This window comes from Antedon bifida, chromosome 3, assembly GCF_963402885.1.
Source record: "Antedon bifida chromosome 3, ecAntBifi1.1, whole genome shotgun sequence".
Classification (NCBI taxonomy): Eukaryota; Metazoa; Echinodermata; class Crinoidea; order Comatulida; family Antedonidae; genus Antedon; species Antedon bifida.
In genome coordinates this window covers 3206349-3232170 of record NC_136228.1, presented here as the reverse complement: position 1 = coordinate 3232170, position 25822 = coordinate 3206349, and the positions used below count along the sequence as shown (strand labels likewise).

At 32.8% G+C, this 25822-nt stretch overlaps 1 protein-coding gene across 1 annotated transcript in view; it reads left to right on the top strand.

Moving 5' to 3' along the window:
• Positions 1-25822, top strand: part of LOC144837396 (NLR family CARD domain-containing protein 4-like) — a 147058-nt gene that overhangs the window by 54952 nt on the left and 66284 nt on the right. Inside the window, exon 19 of the mRNA XM_078692470.1 lies at positions 20400-20804. Within this exon, the coding sequence (XP_078548596.1) occupies positions 20400-20804 (405 nt within the window). The remainder of the gene's footprint in view (positions 1-20399; positions 20805-25822) is intronic.

Genomic DNA, 25822 nt, shown 5'->3' with positions numbered 1-25822 from the left:
GAGATGCGCTCTATTAAATGTGATGAGCTATGACGAAAGAGACAAAAATCCTATATTTTATATTCGAGTGGCCATACGATGACGTCACAATGTCCGGTTAGCCAAATGGATGCATGATTCTATATCTACAACTCATCTACTTTCAGAATATGTAAAAAAATATAAAATTGACCATGTAGTTTAGAATCTATGACTGTTTAAAAAAAGGTATAATTTTGACAAATTTTTGAAATTGTTTATCAAAAACGCGCGCAAATTGTTCAATTATACGTGCTCGTATGACGTGATTTTAAGTCGAAATTTTTTGAAAGTTGGTAAAATTACTAGAAAAGGCTGAAAAAACAAAAATCAAGCAAAAACAACATGTTTTTGCACTACGTGCGCACGCGCGCGTAAAAATATTGCGCACGCGTGGGAATTTTTGAAATGCTCAAAATGACATGAAACGCGTAGAAAGTTGATTAGAAATGGATTTTTCGCAATTTGAAATTTTAAACGCGCGTGCGCGCGTAACTTTCTATAAAACATGCCATTTTTAATCCATAGAAAGTTTGCCCTTGACATGACTTAAATTTTCACCTAGTGTCAATACAAAATGACTTTTGGTTTTTAATCTATGATCAATCATTGAAATTCATAAAATCGCGCGTAAGTCACGTTGCGCAACTCTAAAATCATAAAACAAAGTGTCTTGCACATCTACAGTTAGAGGTCAATCTTCTGACAAAGTTATATAATCTTATGTTAGCAAGAATTAGAGATATGCTGCCAACAAAATTCTGGGAAAGAAAGAAGAATATAGAAAAAAAAAAAAAAAAAGAAAAAAAAAGATCCTGACAATAACAAGGGGTTATCCGCCAAGTGCGGATAACCAATTATCCGCCAAGTGCGGATAACCAAAAAGATGTTCTTAAACAATGTTTTTTTAAATAAACAGAGACATCAGAACACTATCCATCTATGATTAGCAAGAATGAGCAGGGACATGAGGAACATGCTGTATCTGAAATAGGTATTACAGTTATATTAATAATATACAAATGATGAATGTTTATGAGTACGGTACACTGGTACAAATAATTTCATGAGATAAAACAAATTTTTACCTTTCACCGAATGAAATTATTTGTAGGCCTACCATTGTACGAATATAAAACATTCATTATAAAACAATTTAAAAAGACAGTGCTCCAAGGGATTAGAACAATTATATATGGCGCACACTACAAGCCGATCAAACATGATCAGTCAATATAACAGCCTAGTCTCTTGTCGCATGTGGTTGCTCATGCACTGTGGAACAAAAATGAAATTTCAATACTGTACTTGCACTCATATAACAACATTGCACTCTCGACATCATTAAAGAGAAGATAGAAGATTTATTTATTTAATATCATGTGACCCACAATTATCCAATCAAATGACAAGAATTTACTAAGGTACTACCGATATTTTGTATAACAATAATTGCTAATACCTATAGACTCTTGATGTCCATGTTTACTATTACAGATGCCAATACCTTTCTATTTTTAATAGCGACTAAATAGCGTATTTTCAATGTTTCAATTCACGGCATCTGATTGGTTAATTGCCGGTCTATAGTTATTGCCATGTCCTCTCGAACTATGGGCCTGTCTGTTTCATCTTCAATACAACCAGATCTGTACAAACTCACGATGTGATGATTGTGTAGCTAGCCTACGATGGTTAACTTGTGTAGAAGTAGCTGACTTTTAAGAGAATTAATTAAGTTTAGCAACCAGTTTGAAACATGAAGAAACGAATAAAATAAGCTTTGGGAATATTTATTGTATATATCTGGAAACGACGAATTATCAAATGCAGACCTCTTGTTTATGTTTGCTTCTTCGCAGCGAAACTGTGCCACTAGCTAGGCCTACTCTAACCAAGTCCATGTTATGCGTTCATTTCCGCCTAGCAAACCGAATTGTATTGTATGGTATAAAAAACAAATTTACTGGGCTTCATCGGGGCATGGTAAAAATATAGCCCTCATTGATCTGGTGACATACAGTATTAATGCACCAGTAAACAATAGAAAATGTGTAACTTGAATTGTATTGAAGATGAAATTCACTGTTTTATAGAGTATCTAACTTATGATTCAACTATATTCGCCAGCTCAATCCATGATTTTCAGATCTAACAAATATAGGAAAATTAAAATTTTTGATGTGTGATGGCATCTGTTACAACCAAACAATGAAGAAAACGCCAGCTTATGTACTGTAGAAACACCAACAGCTTATGTAGTAAATAAAAATTAACACCAGCTAATGTAGAACGGTCCACAGCTAATGTATTAATGGAAATTGTCTCGCAGCTAATGTAGTTACTATTGCCAGAAAATGTAGAAAGTATTATATGTTTTTCAAACTTACAGTATTCTAAATCATGTGCAAATTCATCTGATCTTTACTTAGCTATTAGTCTATCCACCCTGAGAGCGCCCATCTCCCTAAAACGACCATACATCGTAAACAACCACCTCATGAGTGACCACCTCTCTTAAGGGACCGCTTCTCATAATTGACCACCTCTCATAATGACCACCCTCGTAATTGACCACATCTCATAATTGACCACATCTCATAATTAACCACCTCTCGTAAGCGACCACCTCTATTAACTACCACTACCCTTTATTTTAGTGATCACCACTTTTAAAGGGCTCCTCTATGCTGTTAGCAACCATCTCATTTAAAGGACCACCTCGTATAAGAAGAGAGGTCGTCGATAATTAACAATTTCTGTTACAACATTAGCTAGACCATTCTACATTAGCTGGTGTTGATTTCTTATTACATAAGCTGTTGGTGGTGTTTCTACATTAGCTGGAGGTTTTACTACATTAGCGGTGGATTGTTCTACATTAACGGTTGTTTCGACATCACCTGATGTTTTCTACATCAGCGTCCAGCATCCACTATAATACTGTTGCAAAATTGGTGCTACTGCACTTTCGCACCACAATCTCTCAACCTTACCCAATCTAAAACATCCACCCGCTGCAAAGCGGTGATGGGAAGTGACAGTAAAGTCTCATGCCCAGTTGTAGATGTGAATATTATATTATTTAGATATTTCATTTTTCCAAAATTGGAAGTCTGTATGTTTGGATATGAAATATATGAAGTTCTTATTTTTATAGACATTGGAACATCAAAACGATTAAAAAGACCAGCAAGTCCAGATCCAGGTATGTTGCTTTTTCAGTTTTTGTATAGATATAATTAATATTATTTACCTGTATTCTTAATTTTATTTTCTATATGGATAATATGTATCATAACATTTTTCAGATGAACCTGGACCATCTAAATTATTACACCTCTTGTAGAGATGTTCCCATTAATTAATAAAAATCATATAAACAATCTGAAGCTTATTGTTTTTTTTGTGTCTAAATTAGTACATATATCTCTCCAAAAATGTACTTCCATCACGATATCAGTATCATACTCAATCATCGCGGCGGAAGTAAAAAATAGGCGGCGCTGTTGTATTTAAAAAATAATAGTATAACAAAAATATTTTCCAAACGTGAGATTTTGATTTTGAGGTACTATTGAACGATCGTTCAATAGTGCATACTATTGCACCATGTGACCCATAATTGTTCAATCAAATGACAGGAATTTATTTAGGTGTTAAATACCAATATCTATTTTTTTGATAGTTTCCCTATGGTTTAATGCAATTTTCATAATGTTATAGCACCCCTCTCTAGTTTAAAAAAAACCTGATGTTTAATTTTTTGCAAGTTTGGAGGTCTATGTTTGGATATGAAATACATATGCAGTTTTTATTTTTATAGACATTGGAACATCAAAACAATTAAAAAGACCAACAAGTCCAGATCCAGGTATGTTGTATATAGTTTACCTGCATTCTTAATTTTATTTTCTATATGAATAATATGTATTATAACTTTTTATGGAACATCTAAATTATTCAGAAGTTCAAGAATTCAAGATGGTAAGTGTTATCATTGTACAGTTTTGTAAATTACTGTGTTTACCAGATATTAGTATTATACACACCTGAGTTGGATAATTGAGGGTCACTTGATATGCGATAACTACTTTATTGAACTCTTATGTCATTGAGAATGCAATTTGGTTGACTGACACAGCTGCATACTGTATGTGAACTGTCTATAATTATCCAAAATTGAAGTGCTGCCTTTTTTTTTATTTGTTTAGGCCTTTGGCCTAGTCTCTCGCTAAAAGTAGGTGTCGTAAAAAAACAAATTATGTTTTATATTTGTGAAATAGAACAAATAATTTCATCAATTAATTAGTTTTACCTCATGAAATTATTTGTACCATTGCACTTAAAAATTCATTGTTTGTATACTATCTCACTATACATCTCACTACACTATCAGTTCAAATAATTAATACTGAATCTGATTAATTTTCTTTGTCGTGCCATTTAAGAATATTAGAAATCATTTATATAACACCTCAAAATTTGGATGATTGTGGGTCATATACAAAATAAGTGAACTATTTTTTGTGGAAGACCGTGCAACGTCACATCCCTTAACAACAACATAACAACAAGACCGGACGCGACCAAATTTCCCAACAACAGTTGCTTCTTTCTGATGAAAGACGATGACATTGTAACATTTACATGATAATGCAGACTAAAAACACACCAAAAAAACATATCAAATGTGGTCAGTTGGTTATATAGAGCTTAAGGTACAACTTGGCTGACATATTGTAGAAAGCCTAAATATGTGATTGTTTTTTGAGCCGACTAAGTTTGAAAATGATGTGGATAACTCAATTAAAGTCTTCAAAGAAAGTTTAAAACCTATAAAATGGTAAATACCTCCTTTAGATGTTATAAAAAAACAAATATCCTGCCTATCCCAGACCTACCTTTCAATCATAATCAAATCTACCTTTTATTCATTCTGAATCTATTTATTCTACTCCGCATCCTAAATTTGATTCCTTCTCAAATGGTTTTTTTTATATTATTGTAGAAGCCAATGAATTGCAGATATGGATTTATGTGCAATTTTCGCCTATGGGATATTGCGACATCCTCATGGCCAAGTAAATTAAAAAATTAGGATTACCATCTCCTTTATAGTTCCACAAAGGGTGTGGATCTCAATGAAAACATGTATTTTCGTCATTTTATACACCTACTGTTCTAAGGTAAGCTTAGAATTTGTCTGCAGGGGTGGAGAGGTTTAAACAACGCCCACCATAGGTTGGCTTTCTATCGTGAATCATTCACAAGGTTTAGAGCATTGCACAACATTTTAAAAACCTTCCCAAAAACTTAAATGTGCAATGCTCTCCTAATCGTGTAAGGAAGCATGGCATGTGATACACAATCAAATGGCAAGAATTCACTTGGATGTGTTACAAAGTAATAAGTGCATAAATAGACAAAGTTTTAATAATAAATAATAATAAAAAGATCTGAACTTTTTATAGATAAAGTTGGAACATCGGAAAAATCATTAAGTCCACATCCAGGTATGTTTAAAAGTATTATGTAACATTAACAAGGTTGATTTTGTTAATAATTTATAAAGAGCTTAAAGACACTATCCCTACATTTTTTGGATCTAATTTAAGGTCACAAACTGCATTTTATTTTAAAATAAATATGGACTATTGCGTCGATTTTAATAATTTTAGTTGCCCGCTATAAATACCAGCATGCATCATATATTGATATTTTTGTTTTGCCTCTTGGAGTACGATTTCAGCAGAAATACCAGGTCCTCCCCGATTTGTATTACCAGATTCTGCCAAAAAACGAAAGATAATTAATTAAACAACAAGAAAATGCCAGACTAGGCCTAGCTAAGGCTGTATTTAAGACAAGACTCCTCAAACATTGCAGAGATAGTGTCTTTAAAGTTATAGTCTACAAAGAAACTCTTTAAATTCTGCTTTATTGGTGATTGTTGAAGAGACTATTGAATAGTGACTCATTATCTTTAAATTGCTAATATGAAGAATCTTTGTTATTATATATGTTTTTTTAAATATTTTATATCTAAACCAGCTGCTTCTGAAAGTGGACGTTACACACTCTCTGATATAGGAAAAAGTGTTGGATCAAAAAGTGTTGGATCAAAAAGTGGTGAGATACTAAATAAGTTCACTATTTTATGCTTGTGAGTGTCATTAGATTTTGCGCACCGGAAGCAAAAGATGATCGGCGCGACTTCAGGCCTCGCTAACAACAATGACAGGTTCCATTACAAATTTGCTGTGTTGAGCGGCGATGAAAATGTGTCTAGAAAGTTTAAATACAACAGAAATTTATTGTTTTTTGAGCCGTTTCTATGGAGGTTTACTGTTATTAATTATATATTGTTTTCAAATTAGTTTTTTTAGATCCTGAAGATGTAGCTGCTTCTGATAGTGGATGTTACACGGTGTCTGATCTGAAAAGTGTTGGATCAAAAAGTGGTGAGATCTAATAGCAATAGCAATGCAAGATTTGTTAAGTGCAAATATCCCCCAAAGTGCTGAAGGCTCCTGTAAAAAACCAAACCCCAAATGCCTACCATAATCTTGACAAAACCCACATAACTGCATTCCATTTTAACCAGTAAAAGTTGTACAGACACGAAATAGCGTATAAATTTATGAGTACCATATTTTATTCACACATTTGGTGAGCAAAATATAGTATATTTTATACGGTAATCTCTTTCAAGAACCATTTCTGCTGCCAAAAATATACCATATATATATATGGTATATATTGCCAACTCATATGCTATGACTTTATCCAAATTCCCTCACTTGCACTGATGAAGGGCTAGTGTTGCCCGAAAGCTCTGCTAACTTTTCTGGCTGTTTACTTTATCGTTTTGATTTAGCTTTTCGCTTTTTTATTTGTATCTCCATTGAGATCCAGCCACTGATACCCACAGCATTGTCATTTTTTTCAGTAATTTGCCTTTGGATTTATATATATATATATATATATACACAAATCAGGCACAGAACATTAATTCTAAACCGCCCAGTGATATACTGAAATTTAATTAATTAATTTTGAAATGATAATAGTATTTAGAAAATACCATATTATATATGGTATTTATTTTGCATAATATTTTTTAAATAAAAGCAGCAGGTGTAGGTTTATATTTGTTGATAAATAACAATTTCTTTTACACCCCCTATAGTTTAATATTTAATGTAAAAGTCATAATTAAGATCTATATGATTTTTTATTAGCTGCACAAACATACTCTGACACGACTGATATTGAACAAGAAATAAAATCTGTTAAAGGTAGGAAAAATATTAGTTAGTTAGTTAGTAAAATTTTAAATGTATGCAAGGCTATATGTGTAGCACAAGACTAAACCTGTCGTTTAGCCACAAGAAATACAATTTGCATCATGGGAATTTTACCTCCAAAAGAGAAACTTGTCCAAAAATGAGTCCAAATTTTGAATCAATTTTAAGCGAAACCAATTTTGTGTTTTGTATGGTATTGCTCACCGAATATTTGTCCTGGCATATTTGATGAATTTCTGGTGTGTTTACAATTAAAACATTTGACTTTGCTTACTTGTTTGAAATGTGGAAATCAGATGCGGATTTACGCGGAGGCTAAACAGGCTTTAGTCCGCCCTAAATTTGAACAGTCTTTTTTACCTCTGAACAAAAATACTATACTATACACATTGAACGCAAAGCAAAACAATAAACAGTTCCCACACAGAACACGCATCTCTAACATGCACAAAAAGTGTTACGTCACTGTATTTACCGTCGGAAAAAGCATGATCGTTTTGCTGATTTCCGGGCCAACTGGACTATCATAAATTTGATGTGCAAGAGTACCATTTCCGAACATCTAGCGGGTGTCAATAACCTAAATTATTTAAAAATCATGGATAGTTTATTACACTGCTACCTCTTTTAATAACTGCAGTAATAAAGTTTAAATAGTCATTATGTGTGTGAACCATACTAAACACAGGCGGTAACAAAGTACTAAGCATATAGGGTTAATTTGTTTGATCAGGTTCAATAAGCTTCCATGCAGGTCGTAAACAAGAACTTGAAGAAGAACTTGCTGAAACTGAACGTGAGTCATCATCATTTAGTAATTAATAGAATCTAATTAAATAAAAAAACCACCATTGTTATGAAAACATAAATTATTGCTGTTAACCAATCATAAACATTCTTCTATACATTAAATATAGCATTAACATTTGTAAATAAATCATTTTAACAGGTCATAAACAAAATCAAGAAGAAGAACTTTATGAAATCGAAGGTGAGTCATATCTAGTAATTATTTTTAAAACACATAAGTGTACCTTTGCTATTTGGTTGGTTGATTTCATGTTGGGTGTACTATTGTTAATTTTGTAAACATTTACTTGCTGTTGGATGTGTATTTAAAAAAAATTCTAAAAGATATTTTAAGGCAACTGTTACAAATAAAGTCTCCATTCAGAGAGTTGAACTTAAATTTACCTTGCATTGTATTTAAGATAGGAGCAAAAGATAGCAAAATAATTTAGCAGTTTTAGATATTTTTCATTGTGCATTATTCACCAGCTTACTATGACACACAACATGAAACAGGAGAAAATAATTAATTTGATATGAAATTGATCAATCATATGGCAAGGATACACTTTAGGTGTTTTTATAAAAGTTTCTTATAAATACTTAAAACTAAAGTACACATAAAGTACAATTTATGTTTATCCATCATAAAAAATTACATGGGCTAAATGCAATAAAAGATAAATAATGAACGGGACATCAAAAAGAATAGAAGCAACTATAAATAAAATGTTTTATGTTATGTCTTTTGATAGGTTTACTGAGGCACTATGTATCACTTAAAGAAAAACTTGAAGAGATTATAAGTAAAGGTAAGTTTAACACATTCCAGAATAGCATTGAATAAAAAATATTGTAAAAACCCTAACCTTAGGTGTAGGTGACCGTGAAATGCAAAATAAAGTACTTATAACTAGAGAGGTCACTCCACTTTTAGTAAAATTTTCCTACATATTGATAAAAATGTGTTTTGTGTCTTGTGTGTGAATAAGCTTAATTGCACCATGGAGGTATAAAAATAAACTCCATGATTGCACTAAAAACGAGTGAAATGTAGTTGTGGCCAAGTGTGGCAAGATTCCGATAAAAAATTTGGCCTAGGCGGTAAATATAAAAGATTTGTATTTTGTGGGTCGTAAACTTGACCTTTACCCAAGTTTTGGAAAAACAGATGCTGTATTTGATTTTTTGGATAGGTGTAGGAGACCGTGAAATACAGAAAGAAGAAATACTACTTGTTTCAACTGAAGGTAGGATTTGAAAACAATTCCTTATATTAATCACCTAGTTCTAATATCTTAATTTATGTAATAATGGAATGTGTACACAACGTGCGCACTAAAAACCATAATGCATACTGGGAATAACAAAACAGATCCATAAATTGAAATGCATTTAGTGACCAATCATAAATATTTGTTTATTTTATTTAAAAAATGTTTACAATTTATAAGATTGTTGTAATAAGATTCTCAATTTGGTTTTGGATAGCTAAAGGAGACCATGGGATCTTTTCAAGGAAGGAATTTTATTATTGGGCAACATTTCATTTTTTCTAATCATGGTACATGGTATGTTTAATAGCTGAAGCAATCCAAATCTTGGATATGTACCTCACCAGTAGACTGGAAGTCAATGAGATTTTTTTCTTCCTTTTTCAAAGAGCATTGTAAAGACAACCTCTTCCCCTCTCCAGTATACTACTATTAAAATTAAGTACAGTAGTTTGCATGATCAAAGTACATTTTTTTATTATTTTTTTTTAAAGGATAGCTTTTTAATTGTCGTAAAAGCAATAATTTATTATTTTCATAGGTGAACTTCCAAAAAATTATGTAAACTTTAAAGAGGAACTTCAAGAAAACCTTTATTCAAGTAAAGAGCGTAAGTTTAGAAATCAGTATTTTATAAACTTAATTTTATAAACCACATTCCATTAAATTTTTATTAGCTTTAAATGAAATTGATAACACAAACATAATTTTTCATTTGATGACTAATGAATTTGTTTATGTTTGTTGATAATAAACAGACAAAAACGTTTTAACCCACGTCATCCATATAAAATTGGTAAAACATTGTAGTATAGTACATATCACATACCAAAAAGTCAGACACTGACAAAATACCAGGTTGTAAAGGTCATGTCAGAGCCTCTTATGGTTCCATTCCTTTCTACCTCGGCACACCTCCTTTTCAAGTCCTAAACCAAAACTAAACTAAAACTAGAATTTAATTCGTCACTTTGACGAATTATAGGTGATCATTTTTATAATTTTATTGACATTAATATTTTTAAAACATGCACGTATGTTAACATACAATCGGAAAATGTTGATGTATGCCATCCTATTATATGCTTATAGTGCTGAGTTGTGCCTATTATATGCCATATACGTTATGTACAGTATATACTGTATATCTATCAGTGTAGCATTGGTGAAATTGCGGACACACATTATGTTCTAATTTTTTGGCACTGATGACAATATCAAAATAAACTTATGTATAAAAATATCGAAAGATAATGAATTGAGCAATAAAATATAACAATTGGAAGAAAATTTGCGCGCTCTTTAAAATTAGTACAACTTTGACGAAAGAGATGAAAAAACTACTTTTTAACTTCAACTGGCCGTATGATAACGTCACAACATTTGATAGGCATAATTTTTATATGAATTCATATCTACATTTCACCAGCTCTCATAATAAGTTATAAACATCAAGGTCAACTTTAATTCAGAAGAGCTGTAAGGTATTCAAATATACATTGTAGGTGAAATTACTTAACCACCATTATTCAAATTTTAAGACGGGATAACGTCATCAAAATGAAAATATTGGCAACTCATGAGTAACATAATTGGTTGAGGTAGAATTATTAAAAATTAAAAGAAAATCGATCACAGATAAGCAAGTTGCGCTCTGTTGAATATGATGGTCTATGACAAAAAGGGAAAAAACCCAATTTTAAAAATTCATGTGGCCAAATGATGACGTCATACCATTTTGTACGTCTAATGTGTATATACATTTAATATATCTACAACTCATTGGCTTCCATAAAAAAAAATGGGGGTCACCTTCCATTCTTCCAGTTATATTCATTTTAAAAAAGCCTTATTTTTTACCATTTTTAGCACTTTTGTACAATTAATGTGCGCATTTTGCAATTTTTAAAGTGCTCGTACAGCACTACTTTAAGTCGTAATGGACTCAAATTTGGTGAATGTACTATGGAAGATGAGTAGAATGCAATTTGTGCAAAAAATTGTTATTTTTTACGCGTTATATGTACGCACGCGCAAAAACCTGTAACAGTCAGTCAAAGAAGGTTTTATCAGCCGACGCACTCCTGTCCGCCGCGACGGGTGCGCTTTAACCGTGCAATCGGTTTAGGCTAGATATCTGGTTGATCCTGCCAGTAGTCGTATGCTAGTCTCATATGACGCTATGTGTGCGTGCATTTTTATTTGCTAATATTTTTACCCTTGACCTGAAGTTTATGTGTAGTGAATTTCATTAATATGTGATAATGAATTATGGAGATATGATTGATAATATGATTTCACAAAATGGCGTATAAATGACGTCATGGATCAGGGCCGTACGCAGGATTTTATTTGGGTGGGTGCGGATTAATATATTTTGGACCATTTTCATAATATTGAGTACTTATTTATTTTAAGACCCTATAAAATGTGAACCTTTTGCAATTTGATGGGTGCGTATGCACCCGTCGCACCCCCCTGCGTACGGCCCTGTGGATGAGTGATCACGCTGAAAAGCTTATTAGGAAGTTAAAGTATTTGAAAGACATTGTGAAATTTTTTTCATCATTTCCATTCAACTTTTTGAGATAATTGTTACACAAAAAGTGTACAGAAACAATAATAATACTAAAGATTCATACAATATTTTATTTATTCTAAATGATCACCTAATTAAAATGTTTAATCTTACCATTCTTAAGGAATAGAAGGATATGCATCAGTTTGAGATCAAAGCTTCCATGACTCTAACCGACAGCGTGGACTGCCCACAATGTTACAAGTTTAATTAATCATTGTTAACAGCGAAACGGTCGCGTGCCTAACAATAATATATTGTTCACTGCACATGCTCAACAACCTTGTTGGCTATGCTTTCGCGCACTCTTATCTTGGTGGCATGATTAAAATTTTATATTTTTAGCGCTAGCTGCTATGGCGACAAACAATATTTTTATGTGACAAATTTAATTATAACTTTTCTGAATTCAAATTAAATGATCTCCCAGAAATATTACAAGATTATTAATAAATGTAATTACAAGATTAAATACAAATTGTTTGTAAATTGTAGTACCCTTTGTAGCCTGGGTGCAGTACAAATTTTGCGGGAAAAAAGTATAGGAAAATTTTGTTTTGGTTTTTCTGATAGAGTATACCATATAGAATGTCAGAAAAAAAATCCCCATCCCAGGGTCTTGGGGAAAATTTTTTACGGCACTTTAAAATTTTTGCCTATACAACACACACAAATTCCTATTAACACACACAAATACCTATATAGGGGATAGGGAAAATCAATTAACGGTTTTTGTTACTTGCAGTTGTGTTTTAATGATTAAAATTAGTAGAGGCTTACTTTAATAACTACTTCTCATAGTAGTTGATGAATCAAGTCGATAGGATGACATCATCATGCCAGAATCCAATATGGCGTCCAATTTGGCGGAAAAAACAGGGTATTGCTAACTTCCCGCAAACATCCCAAACCTCCAAAAAACATAGCAAACCCCACCGAACCAACATAAAAGTGATTGAATCATATAGTGTACAACCACTGGGTATATCCATGTAAAAAAAAATATTAAATTTCTACTGTTAACTACTTATTTTTGGGGTAAAACATACTTTTTTGGTCAAAAATGATTGCTAAACCCTGCAAACCTCCAAAAAAATATAGCAAACCCCACCGAACCAACATAATAAAAGTGATTGAATCATGTAGTTTACGACCCACTGGGTATATCCATGTAAAAAAAAAAATTAAATTTATACGGTTAACTACTTATTTTTGGGGTAAAACATCATTTTTTGGTAAAAAATGATTGCTGATTTTTAACCAAAAAATGATGTTTTATCCCCAAAATAAGTAGTTAACAGTAGAAATTTAATATTTTATATACCCAGTGGGTCATACACTCCATGATTCAATCACTTTTATGTTGGTTTGGTGGGATTTGCTATGTTTTTTTGGAGGTTTGCGGGGTTTTTAGCAATACCCTGTTTTTCCTGCCAAATTAGACGCCATATTGGATTCAGGCATGATGGTGTCATCGTATCGACTCGATTTATCAACTACTATGAGAAGTAGTTATTAAAGTAAGCCTCTACTAATTTTAATCATTAAAACACAACTGCAAGTAACAAAAACCGTTAATTGATTTTCCCTATCCCCTATATATTGGTATTTGTGTGTGTTAATAGGAATTTGTGTGCGTTATATAGGCCAAAATTTAAAAGTGCCGTAACAAATTTTCCCCAAGACCCTGGGATGGGGATTTTTTTTCTGACATTCTATATGGTATACTCTATCAGAAAAATTACAAAAAAATTTTCCTATACTTTTTTCCCGCAAATGTGTATATTAACTGTTCTGCACCCAGGCTATTGGGTTTAAAAAAACATTAATTTTGCAAATGTTCGAAATCTGCCGCGATTGATCTACGCTAATGTTTTTATGACCTTAAAGTCGCATTTTATGACCTGTAGTCGCCCTACATCTGAGACAACTAGTTGTCTCAGTCTACATGTAAAATTACAAAATCAGCAAGGATATTAGCTTACTTGTAAACCGTATGACTTCCGACATTGATAGGCCTAGGTACTGTAGGCCTATTGGTAGGCTAATCTTAAGTGTAGTAGCTACTACAACGTTTAATCAAGATCTATATACTCACCGTTGTCTACTTCTTGTGGGAATAATAATACAGCAAGGTACTTTTATGCTTTGTTTGTTCATGGTTAACTTTGCCTTGCGTCTACTTTTCAAAACGAGCGCTAGAGAGTAGTAGAGTCAGTGGTGTACATAGCCAGTCAATCCCGGATTAAAGATCCAAGTTTTCATTCGATTAGGCCCGGTGATTGGATGTGATGTGGATGACATAACCACTAGCCAATCACCAGGCACTACAATTTAAATATAATCACATTGATAATTAAGGAGATTTATGAAGAAACCACTGCTTAGCCATATATTAAAAAAATGTTTGTTGTACTTGACACCAGAAGACACAGTAACAACATACATGGTCAAATGCTTAATTTAAAATTCTATTTTTAATGACAGGAAGTGGCATGCAGGCCAATATGATAATTCAAATATAAAAATTGCATATTTACCAACTACTTAAAATTACTGGTCGTAGTCCGATTGTGATGACATTAAAACAGAATTGTTGTCAATTAATCATCGACGCAGACATGTCAATAGAACAATCAGACTGCGCATACGATTTCTACATGGCTACGTTATGTAACAGTTGATTCGCAGCGTTCTATAGAGGGCCACGGTTAGAGACACAGAGTTCAATGAGTGTGTTTGTTTTATTGGCAACAGTGCTTTAGTATAGGCAAGCGCGTTGGAAAATCATTTGATGTCACCGTCGATGCATATCCTTCTATTCCTTAATCCATGATCTCACAAACTAAAACTGGAATATCCAGTCCTCAGGTGTGCCATTTCTATGCACAAGACAGTCAAAGTCAGACTCAAAGAGTTGACCATCAACCAGGTTTTTGACAGCAAGATAACAAACGATGTGAACAAGTTGTAATGGTACCAGAAGAGAATATTTCGGATTAAACCTCTACTTGAAACTAGCTATACTACATAGTAGTGTAGTATTGAAGTTGTTTTATTTGATGCAATCGTAGAATATATAAACAATTCAAGTTGAGCACATAAGATACCTAAAGTGACAAAAATGACATTCAGAATGACAAAACTAAACAAAATCATTATTATTTATATTTTACAGTGTAAATACAATACTAGTTTATATGAATGACTATTGACCCAGATCGTACACACTTGTGAGATTGTACAGTTTTTTATTTTCAAATCCTATACATAAAAAGGATCCTAGAAATCAACCGGGATGTGTTTTAGAGGGGGGAAGGGGATTTAAGGGGTTTTTACATAACCTTTCCGCCCAGATATTTTGTCAGTTTTTGTTTGTTATGTATTGACACAATATCAATTTTGTTCATGGGTAAGGGTGAAATTAACGTATTTAAAAGGCGGTGACTTAAAGGTGGTCTGACGTAATATTTTGTCAGTTTTTGTTATGTATTGACACAGTAGGTTGGAATCAAATTGGGTGAGATGAGGTGATAATTAGGAGGGTCTGGCATGACCTTTCCATAATTGAAAATAATTTAATTGAAATGTAAAAAATTATAGAAAGACAATTACTAGTATTAACATTCCGTATAGAAATTTTAGAGGTTGAAAAGGGTAGATTGTATGAGACAAAAATATATTGTGTAAAACCGTAATGACATTTAATAAGGCACGTGGGGTGGGGAGGTGTGCCGAGGTAGAAGGGAATGGAACTGTAAGAGGCTCTGACATGACCTTTACAACCTGGTATTTTGGCAGTTTCTGACTTTTTGATATGTGAGACGTACTATATTATGTTTTTACTGATTTTGGTATGAATGACATGGGTTGAAATTAACGTGAAGGGGGATATTTTAGGGCAGCTGACATGACCTTTCCGACCTGATATTTCGTCAGTTTTGGTTTTTTTGTTATGTCTTCACACACTTCTATGTTTGTACCAATTTTGGTCCATAGATGAGATGGGGTGAAATAAACTGTTTTTGGGAGGGGGTGGGGGGTTTCAAGAGGATCTGGAGACTAGTCTTTTTTTAAATGTCTTTGATAGTATTAACATTAAGGGGTCAAACCTTCTGGGTGGAATGGGGTGAAATCATATGTTACGGGCGGGCACCCAGACTATAAGAAGAGAAGCACAGAAAAGGTTGTTTTATTTAAAACATTTACAGGTCGCATACTACAAGTATTATTCCCAATTTGTGTTGAAACTGGTAATATAAAACTTCACAAAAACTAAACTAAATTAGGTGACTAAATTAGGAATATGATAAGTTTATTGATAAATAGTTTGCAAACATTTTCTATATAAAAAGAACCCCATTTTAGATTTTTGTTGACATATTGTGTCATGTAGTCATACCTTTATGATCATTTATTGAATTTTGATTAATTAATACTATTTCTTTTTTACAGAACAAATAGAAACGTATCTACTTAATAGACACCAGGGGCACAACATCAACAAATTTACGCCAGAAATTTGTAATCCTGGTTATGTAGTTGATGTAAATAATGTTTTCAGTGATTTGGAATTCTGGGAAAAGAAAAGAAATGAGCCAATAACATTAGATGGTATGTTAAATGTTATCAAATACATACCGGCATGTAAAGTTCTTATAGAGAGTCAGATGGGTACTGGTAAAACGACTTTATTAAGGTACTTAGCATACAATGCCAAGGAGACGATTAAAGCCCTTAAAGGTAAAATCGTATTCCTTTTGAATGCAAGAAAGTTAGATACAAACGAGGGAATCTTAGATTTGATGGTAAAGCAACTGAAAATGAAAGAAATTAGTTCAAAGACCAATCTTCCACCTGATTCAAATTTGATTAAACGATTCATAGTAAATCATGTGGATAAAGTTGTGTTAATGTTAGATGGCTTAGAAGAATTAAGGTTTAAGAATACAAGCTTAATTACAATGTTGAGAAAAGAAAACCTGGAGAAGAGTGTTGTGATACTTACCTCAAGATCGGGGAACCTTGATGAATTTATGAAAGTGAGTGATATACATGTAAGAGTTGCTGGATTTGGTGAAGATTCTATAGGAAAGTATGTTGACAAACACTTTGGATATTTTGGTAAACCAGAATTGGGAAATTCCCTTAAAAAGGAATTGGGTATTGGCAAACAAGTTTGGAATCGTAAACACCCTGACATTTTGTCATTGTGCAACAACCCCATGTTTCTACTCACAGTTTGTATTATGTGGGAAGATATGCGAAGTCTTCCTCATAATAAAGCTGACATTGCTAAAGTATTATTTATTAATATTTTGAATCAGTTTGGAAAAGAGAAACACCCAAAAATCTCTCAATTTCAGGAAATTCCATTGGAATATGAAAATGCTATGATTTTGTTGGGGAAAAGTATGTTTAACAGCTTAAAAGTAAATCACCTTTCAATAAACGAAAAAGATCTTAACGCCAACAAAGATAATGTTGACTTAGCTTTGAAACTTGGATTTGTTTATAGAGATGCATCAATTGAAAAATCTAACTTTGAAGTGATTTACATGCCTCTTAATAAATTAATAGGAGAGTCATTGGTAGGATTTTACTTGTGCAAATTATGTGAAGCAGAAAGTGTGGAGTGCACAAAGGATACACAAGAATTGCTTACCCAATTAAGTGATGATGACTGGCAGATAATAAGAGAAAGTGAGAATTTAGAGGGGGCAAAAAATTTTGCAATTAATTTCCTTGGTGGTGATGCTGATAAATTATTAAAGCATTGGATTACAAATAATGTATCATATCAGGACCAATTTTTCCGCAGTTTTTATATGACTGTGTCAGCCGACAGCAAAGGACCAGTTCTTGCCCACATTTTAGGCCTTGCTAATGTAGTTAACTTTGACATGCATAATTCCAATCTAACAGGTGATGTAATGAATGAAACGATTAGAGAGTGCTATAAAGGATTTGCGTTGACATTACATGCTCTAAATATTAGTGATAATTACTTCAGTGACATTGATGGTGTTTTACTAGGTAAGTTTTTGAGTACATCGCCTAACCTGATTAAACTTGGCATGCATGATTGTCAACTATCAGGTAATATAATGAATTATATGATTCTAACATATAAAGGAAATGAGTTGCGATTGCAAGAGCTTGATATTGCAAATAATGATATCAGTGACATAGATGGTACTTTACTAGGTACTTTCTTGAGTAAGTGTCCTAAGCTGGTTAAACTTGGCATGTATAATTGCAAACTATCAGGTAATGTAATGAATGAAATGATAAAAGTGCATGCAAGAGATGATTTAGAATTACAAGAGCTTGATATTGGGAATAATGATATCAGTTACATAGATGGTACTTTACTAGGTACTTTCTTGAGTAAGTGTTCTAAGCTGGTTAAACTTGGCATGTATAATTGCAAACTATCAGGTAACGTAATGAATGAAATGATCAGAGTGCATGCAAGAGATGAGTTAGAATTACAAGAGCTTAGTATTGGGAATAATGATATCAGTGACATAGATGGTACTTTACTAGGTACTTACTTGAGTAAGTGTCCTAAGCTGGTTAAACTTTACATTGATAATTGCAAACTATCAGGTAACGTAATGAATGAAATGATGAGAGTGCATGCAAGAGATGAGTTAGAATTACAAGAGCTTGATATTAGGAATAATGGTATCAATGACATAGATGGTACTTTACTAGGTACTTACTTGAGTAAGTGTCCTAAGCTGGTTAAACTTGCCATGTATAATTGCAAACTATCAGGTAATGTAATGAATGAAATGATGAGAGTGCATGCAAGAGATGAGTTAGAATTACAAGAGCTTGATATTGGGCTTAATGATATCAGTGACATAGATGGTGCTTTACTAGGTACTTACTTGAGTAAGTGTCCTAAGCTGGTTAAACTTTACATTGATGATTGCAAACTATCAGGTAACGTAATGAATGAAATGATGAGATTGCATGCAAGAGATGAGTTAGAATTACAAGAGCTTAGTATTGGGAATAATGATATCAGTGACATAGATGGTGCTTTACTAAGTACTTACTTGAGTAAGTGTCCTAAGCTGGTTAAACTTCGCATGTATAATTGCAAACTATCAGGTAACGTAATGAATGAAATGATGACAGTGCATGCAAGAGATGAGTTAGAATTACAAGAGCTTGATATTGGGAATAATGATATCAGTGACATAGATGGTGCTTTACTAGGTACTTACTTGAGTAAGTGTCCTAAGCTGGTTAAACTTTACATGTCTAGTTGCAAACTATCAGGTAATGTAATGAATGAAATGATGAGACTGCATGCAGGAGATGAGTTACAATTACAAGAGCTTAATATTGGGAATAATGATATCAGTGATATAGATGGTGCTTTACTAGGTACTTACTTGAGTAAGTGTCCTAAGCTGGTTAAACTTATCATGAATGATTGCAAACTATTAGGTAACGTAATGAATGAAATGATGATAGTGCATGCAAGAAATGAGTTAGAATTACAAGAGCTTGATATTAGGAATAATGATATCAGTGACATAGATGGTACTTTACTAGGTACTTACTTGAGTAAGTGTCCTAAGCTGGTTAAACTTGGCATGTATAATTGCAAACTGTCGGGTAACGTAATGAATGAAATGATAAGAGTGCATGCAGTAGATGAGTTAGAATTACAAGAGCTTGGTATTGGGCTTAATGATATCAGTGACATAGATGGTGCTTTACTAGGTACTTACTTGAGTAAGTGTCCTAAGCTGGTTAAACTTTACATGTCTAGTTGCAAACTTTCAGGTACCATAATGAATGAAATGATGAGAGTGCATGCAGTAGATAAGTTAGAATTACAAGAGCTTGATATTGGAAATAACGATATCATTCACATAGATGATACTTTACTAGGTACTTACTTGAGTAAGTGTCCTAAGCTGGTTAAACTTTACATGTCTAGTTGCAAACTATCAGGTAATGTAATGAATGAAATGATGAGAGTGCATGCAAGAGATGAGTTAGAATTACAAGAGCTTGCTATTTGGAATAATGATATCAGTGACATAGATGGTACTTTACTAGGTACTTACTTGAGTAAGTGTCCTAAGCTGGTTAAACTTCACATGTTTAATTGCCAGCTATCAGGTAACGTAATGAATGAAATGATGAGAGTGCATGCAAGAAATGAGTTACAATTACAAGAGCTTTCTATTTGGAATAATGATATCAGTGACATAGATGGTACTTTACTAGGTACTTACTTGAGTAAGTGTCCTAAGCTGGTTGAACTTTACATTCATAATTGCAAACTATCCGGTAACGTAATGAATGAAATGATGAGAGTGCATGCAAGAGATAAGTTAGAATTACAAGTGCTTAATATTAAGAATAATGATATCAGTGGCATAGATGGTACTTTACTAGGTACTTACTTGAGTAAGTGTCCTAAGCTGGTTAAACTTTACATGCCTAATTGCAAACTATCTGGTAACGTAATGAATGAAATGATGAGAGCACATGCAGGAGAGGAGTTAGAATTACAAGAGCTTGATATTGCAAATAATGATATCAGTGATATAGATGGTGCTTTACTAGATACTTACTTGAGTAAGTGTCCTAAGCTGGTTAAACTTTACATGCCTAATTGCAAACTATCCGGTAACGTAATGAATGAAATGATGAGAGCACATGCAGGAGAGGAGTTAGAATTACAAGAGCTTTCTATTTCGAATAATGATATCAGTGACATAGATGGTACTTTACTAGGTACTTACTTGAGTAAGTGTCCTAAGCTGGTTAAACTTGGCATGTATAATTGCAAACTATCAGGTAATGTAATGAATGAAATGGTGAGAGTGCATGCAAGAGATGAGTTAGAATTACAAGAGCTTTATATTGGGAATAATGATATCAGTGACATAGATGGTACTTTACTAGGTAGGTACTTGAGTAAGTTTCCTAAGCTGGTTAAACTTTACTTGTCTAATTGCAAACTATCGGGTAATGTAATGAAAGAAATGATGAGAGTGTATGCAGGAGATGAGTTAGAATTACAAGAGCTTGATATTGGGAATAATGATATCAGTGACATAGATGGTACTTTACTAGGTACTTACTTGAGTAAGTTTCCTAAGCTGGTTAAACTTTACTTGTCTAATTGCAAACTATCGGGTAATGTAATGAAAGAAATGATGAGAGTGTATGCAAGAGATGAGTTAGAATTACAAGAGCTTGATATTGGGAATAATGATATCAGTGACATAGATGGTACTTTACTAGGTACTTACTTGAGTAAGTGTCCTAAGTTGGTTAAACTTGGCATGTCTAATTGCAAACTATCAGGTAACGTAATGAATGAAAGGATGAGAGTTCATGCAAGACATGAGTTAGAATTACAAGAGCTTGATATTGGGAATAATGATATCAGTGACATAGATGGTACTTTACTAGGTACTTACTTGAGTAAGTGTCCTAAGCTGGTTAAACTTTACATGTCTAATTGCAAACTATCAGGTAACGTAATGAATGAAATGATGAGAGTTCATGCAAGAGATGAGTTAGAATTACAAGAGCTTAATATTAGGAATAATGATATCAGTGACATAGATGGTACTTTACTAGGTACTTACTTGAGTAAGTGTCCTAAGCTGGTTAAAATGTACATGTCTAATTGCGAACTATCAGGTAACGTAATGAATGAAATGATGAGAGTGCATGCAAGAGATGAGTTAGAATTACAAGAGCTTGATATTGGGAATAATGATATCAGTGACATAGATGGTACTTTACTAGGTACTTACTTGAGTAAGTGTCCTAAGCTGGTTAAACTTTACATTAATGATTGCGAACTATCAGGTAACGTAATGAATGAAATGATGAGAGTGCATGCAAGAGATGAGTTAGAATTACAAGAGCTTGATATTGGGAATAATGATATCAGTGACATAGATGGTACTTTACTAGGTACTTACTTGAGTAAGTGTCCTAAGCTGGTTAAACTTTACATGTATAATTGCAACCTATCAGGTGACGTAATGAATGAAATGGTGAGAGTGCATGCAAGAGATGAGTTAGAATTACAAGAGCTTGATATTGGGAATAATGATATCAGTGACATAGATGGTACTTTACAAGGTACTTACTTGAGTAAGTGTCCTAAGCTGGTTAAACTTGACATGTTTAATTGCCAGCTATCAGGTAACGTAATGAATGAAATGATGAGATTGCATGCAGGAGATGAGTTACAATTACAAGAGCTTGATATTGGGAATAATGATATCAGTGACATAGATGGTACTTTACTAGGTACTTACTTGAGTAAGTGTCCTAAGCTGGTTAAACTTTACATTGATAATTGCAAACTATCAGGTAACGTAATGAATGAAATGATGAGAGTGCATGCAAGAGATGAGTTAGAATTACAAGAGCTTGATATTGGGAATAATGATATCAATGACATAGATGGTACTTTACTAGGTACTTACTTGAGTAAGTGTTCTAAGATGGTTAAACTTGACATTTCTAATTGCAAACTATCAAATTATGTAGCTAATATTGTGGTCAGAGCGTGTAATAAGAGAAGAATCATTTTTATAATGTAATGTCATATAACTGAGAAGTAGGCATCTCAAAGTTGTTTATTTCAGCACTTCTTATTGTATTATTAACTGGAATAGACCCCATATCAGACAATCCAGGTGTTTTTGTAGGCCAGACAACAGTTTGATTATCATGGTATTAGTGGGTATTGTAGTAAATATACTGGGTTACTTTGGGTAATTTTATGACATAGCATTTATGTTGTTCAATAATGATTTTTATTCTGTTTTATATATTGTTTTTGAAATGTACTGTGTATTTAGATGTTTTATTTTCTGACAAATTGCTGACAGATGACTCTTTCAAACCTGGACTGAATGTATTTGATTTTGAATTTCTTTTTTAGAGATTTTATCATTTTTAATTTGTTTGTATATAAATGTTTAACTGAACCGTAAAACAATGTCTCTTCTATCTTATTTTGGCTGAAATTGCTTTACTTCGTTGTAGAATGTTTGGCTACTATGTATCGTATTAAGTGAGAGTGCTATTTAACTACATTGTATTTAAAGCATTTGTATGAGTTACGTCCTATGTTTCAGAATGTGTTTGTAAAAATCAATCAATCTTTAGACCTGAATGCATTAAATATTTTGTGACATTATTTACATTAGTAATAACATTATAATAATGTAAACATTTTTGTGTATTTTGTTTGTTTATATATAAACTTATAATAATATAATATAATATTATAACAATGTGTTACTTTTATTACGTTTGAACATTGTGTTTTTGTTTATAGTGGGATATAGCTATTGTTTATAGTTTTTAACCAATTGACTACAAATTTGTTTTGCTTATTACTATCAGTAGCATTTAGTTTTTTTCTGAACTAACCAATGAATCAAAATCAACCTAAAATTGAAGATAGAAATGATAAAACGTTACACAAATTCATTATCAAGTGTGGTTACAGGATTTGTAGTTAGCAGTATTATGTAGGAAATATTTAATCCATAATAGTAGGTCTATAGTCAATCTGTTTTATTTTGAAACGTAGATGCTTCTGTAAATAAATGTCTTGAATATATATTGAAATATTATGCACACATAATTATGTTGATATTTATCACTATATTCAATTATTATGTTGTAAATAAAAATTGAAATATTATAATAAAAAATTATATTCTGGTTGTTTTATTACAATGTTGTTATAGATCTGTTATAGACTGGTTATTTTTAGTTGCGTGCAACGCGACTATACAGCTCACTATGTCGGTCGGTAAAACGCTAACTTGAGCACACGACTGCAGCCATGTATATGGCCTTGTTACTCTACAGCTCACTATGTCGGTCGGTTGGTCAGTCGGTAAATACTAACTTGAGCACACGACTGTATATGGCCTTGTTATCCAATAGCTCACTAAATTACTCAAATTTGCGCATGCTACTGCAGCCATGTATATGGCCTTGTTAGCTATAAGTTTAAAAAAATAGTTGATTAGACCACTCTATCATAGTAATGGCCTTTCATAAAAACTACTGTAATAATTTAATTATATCGAGCTAATACTGTTTATTTGATCGTGTCTAAAGCAAGTTTGAGGTACTCATACCACTCACACCCGCAAAGTTTAATTCTCTTGCTTTGTCAAGAGAATTAAAATACCTGGTTTAAAATATAAGCTATGATATTCCATGTACAGTATGTTGGCAAATTAATGAAGCTTTCGCATTTAGACAACTACCGCTGGAGACTCACCACCGTACATTACCCTGTAGAGGTTTAGGGTTAGTAACTATAGTTAGATAATTAACATCGAAAACAACTAATTGGAAAGGAGGCAAATCAACCAAATCAGCAATTTGGAACAATATTAGGAACTAGTTATGTCATAGTAAATTCATTATGTGCATGCATGTACATTGAGTAGTATAGGTTCTAGTCTCTGTTTCATACGTATAATACTTGAGCTTGAAAAATCCAGACAAAAATTGAAACGCCAACTGATGGACTAACATGAAAAAGACAATAACTCCAGACTTGGGGTAAGTCTATGACAACCAAAAACACTATGCAATATACATAGTTGTAGATCCTAGGTCATTCTAATTCAGAGTGATTGAACCAAAAGACAATACCTACAGACATGGGGCAAGTCTAGGACAACCAATAACCCTATGCAATATACATAGTTGTAGATCCTAGGTCATTCTAAACCAGAGTGATTGAACCAAAAGACAATAACTACAGACTTGGGGCAAGTCTAGGACAACCAATAACACTATGCAATATACATAGTTGTAGATCATAGGTCATTCCAATTCTGAGTGATTGAACCAAAAGACAATAACTACAGACTTGGGGCAAGTCTAGGACAACCAATAACACTATGCAATATACATAGTTGTAGATCCTAGGTCATTCCAATTCAGAGTGATTGAACCAAAAGACAATAACTACAGACTTGGGGCAAGTCTAGGACAACCAATAACCCTATGCAATATACATAGTTGTAGATCCTAGGTCATTCTAAACCAGAGTGATTGAACCAAAAGACAATACCTACAGACATGGGGCAAGTCTAGGACAACCAATAACATATGCATAGTTGTAGATCATAGGTCATTCCAATTGAGATTGATTGAACCAAAACAAAATAAAATAACACAACTTTGTATCTGAAAATAAGATGCTTTATTTTCATACATTAAAGCAACAACATTTAACATGCATGATGAGGCTAAACAAATTATAATAACATTATACAGAACAAATGTTTCAAGTTAGCTACTAGTAATGTAATGATTACAACATTGATTACCATTGATATGTACAAAAATGCAACAATTGAACATTTGTGTATAATCCAATTGGACAACATTTTGTAAATTAGGTGGCAGAATTATACACATTTTAGCTGGTTTTCACTATGCAAATTGAAAATTACTGAGCTCTGACTTGTTGAGATTTTTTTTCTTCATATCACAAAATATAGATAGAAACATGACTACATGCATAAACTAACGCTTTTGATTCGCCGCAAATAAATTCACCTAGTGGAAAACAGGCTTTACATTTGCCTGAATTTAGTGACCCAACTCAGATTTAATGAAACATAAAACCAAAGGGACAACACTAAAATAATGTAGGGGGAGGGTGTTGTGTGAACAGCACCTTATTGTAAACAGAAATGATCAAGGTGAACATTTTCATATGTCTGAATAATTTGTTAAAATAATTAATGAGAAATCATAGACTGATAAATGGTGCTTGAGTTTCTTATTAAACTATTAATAAT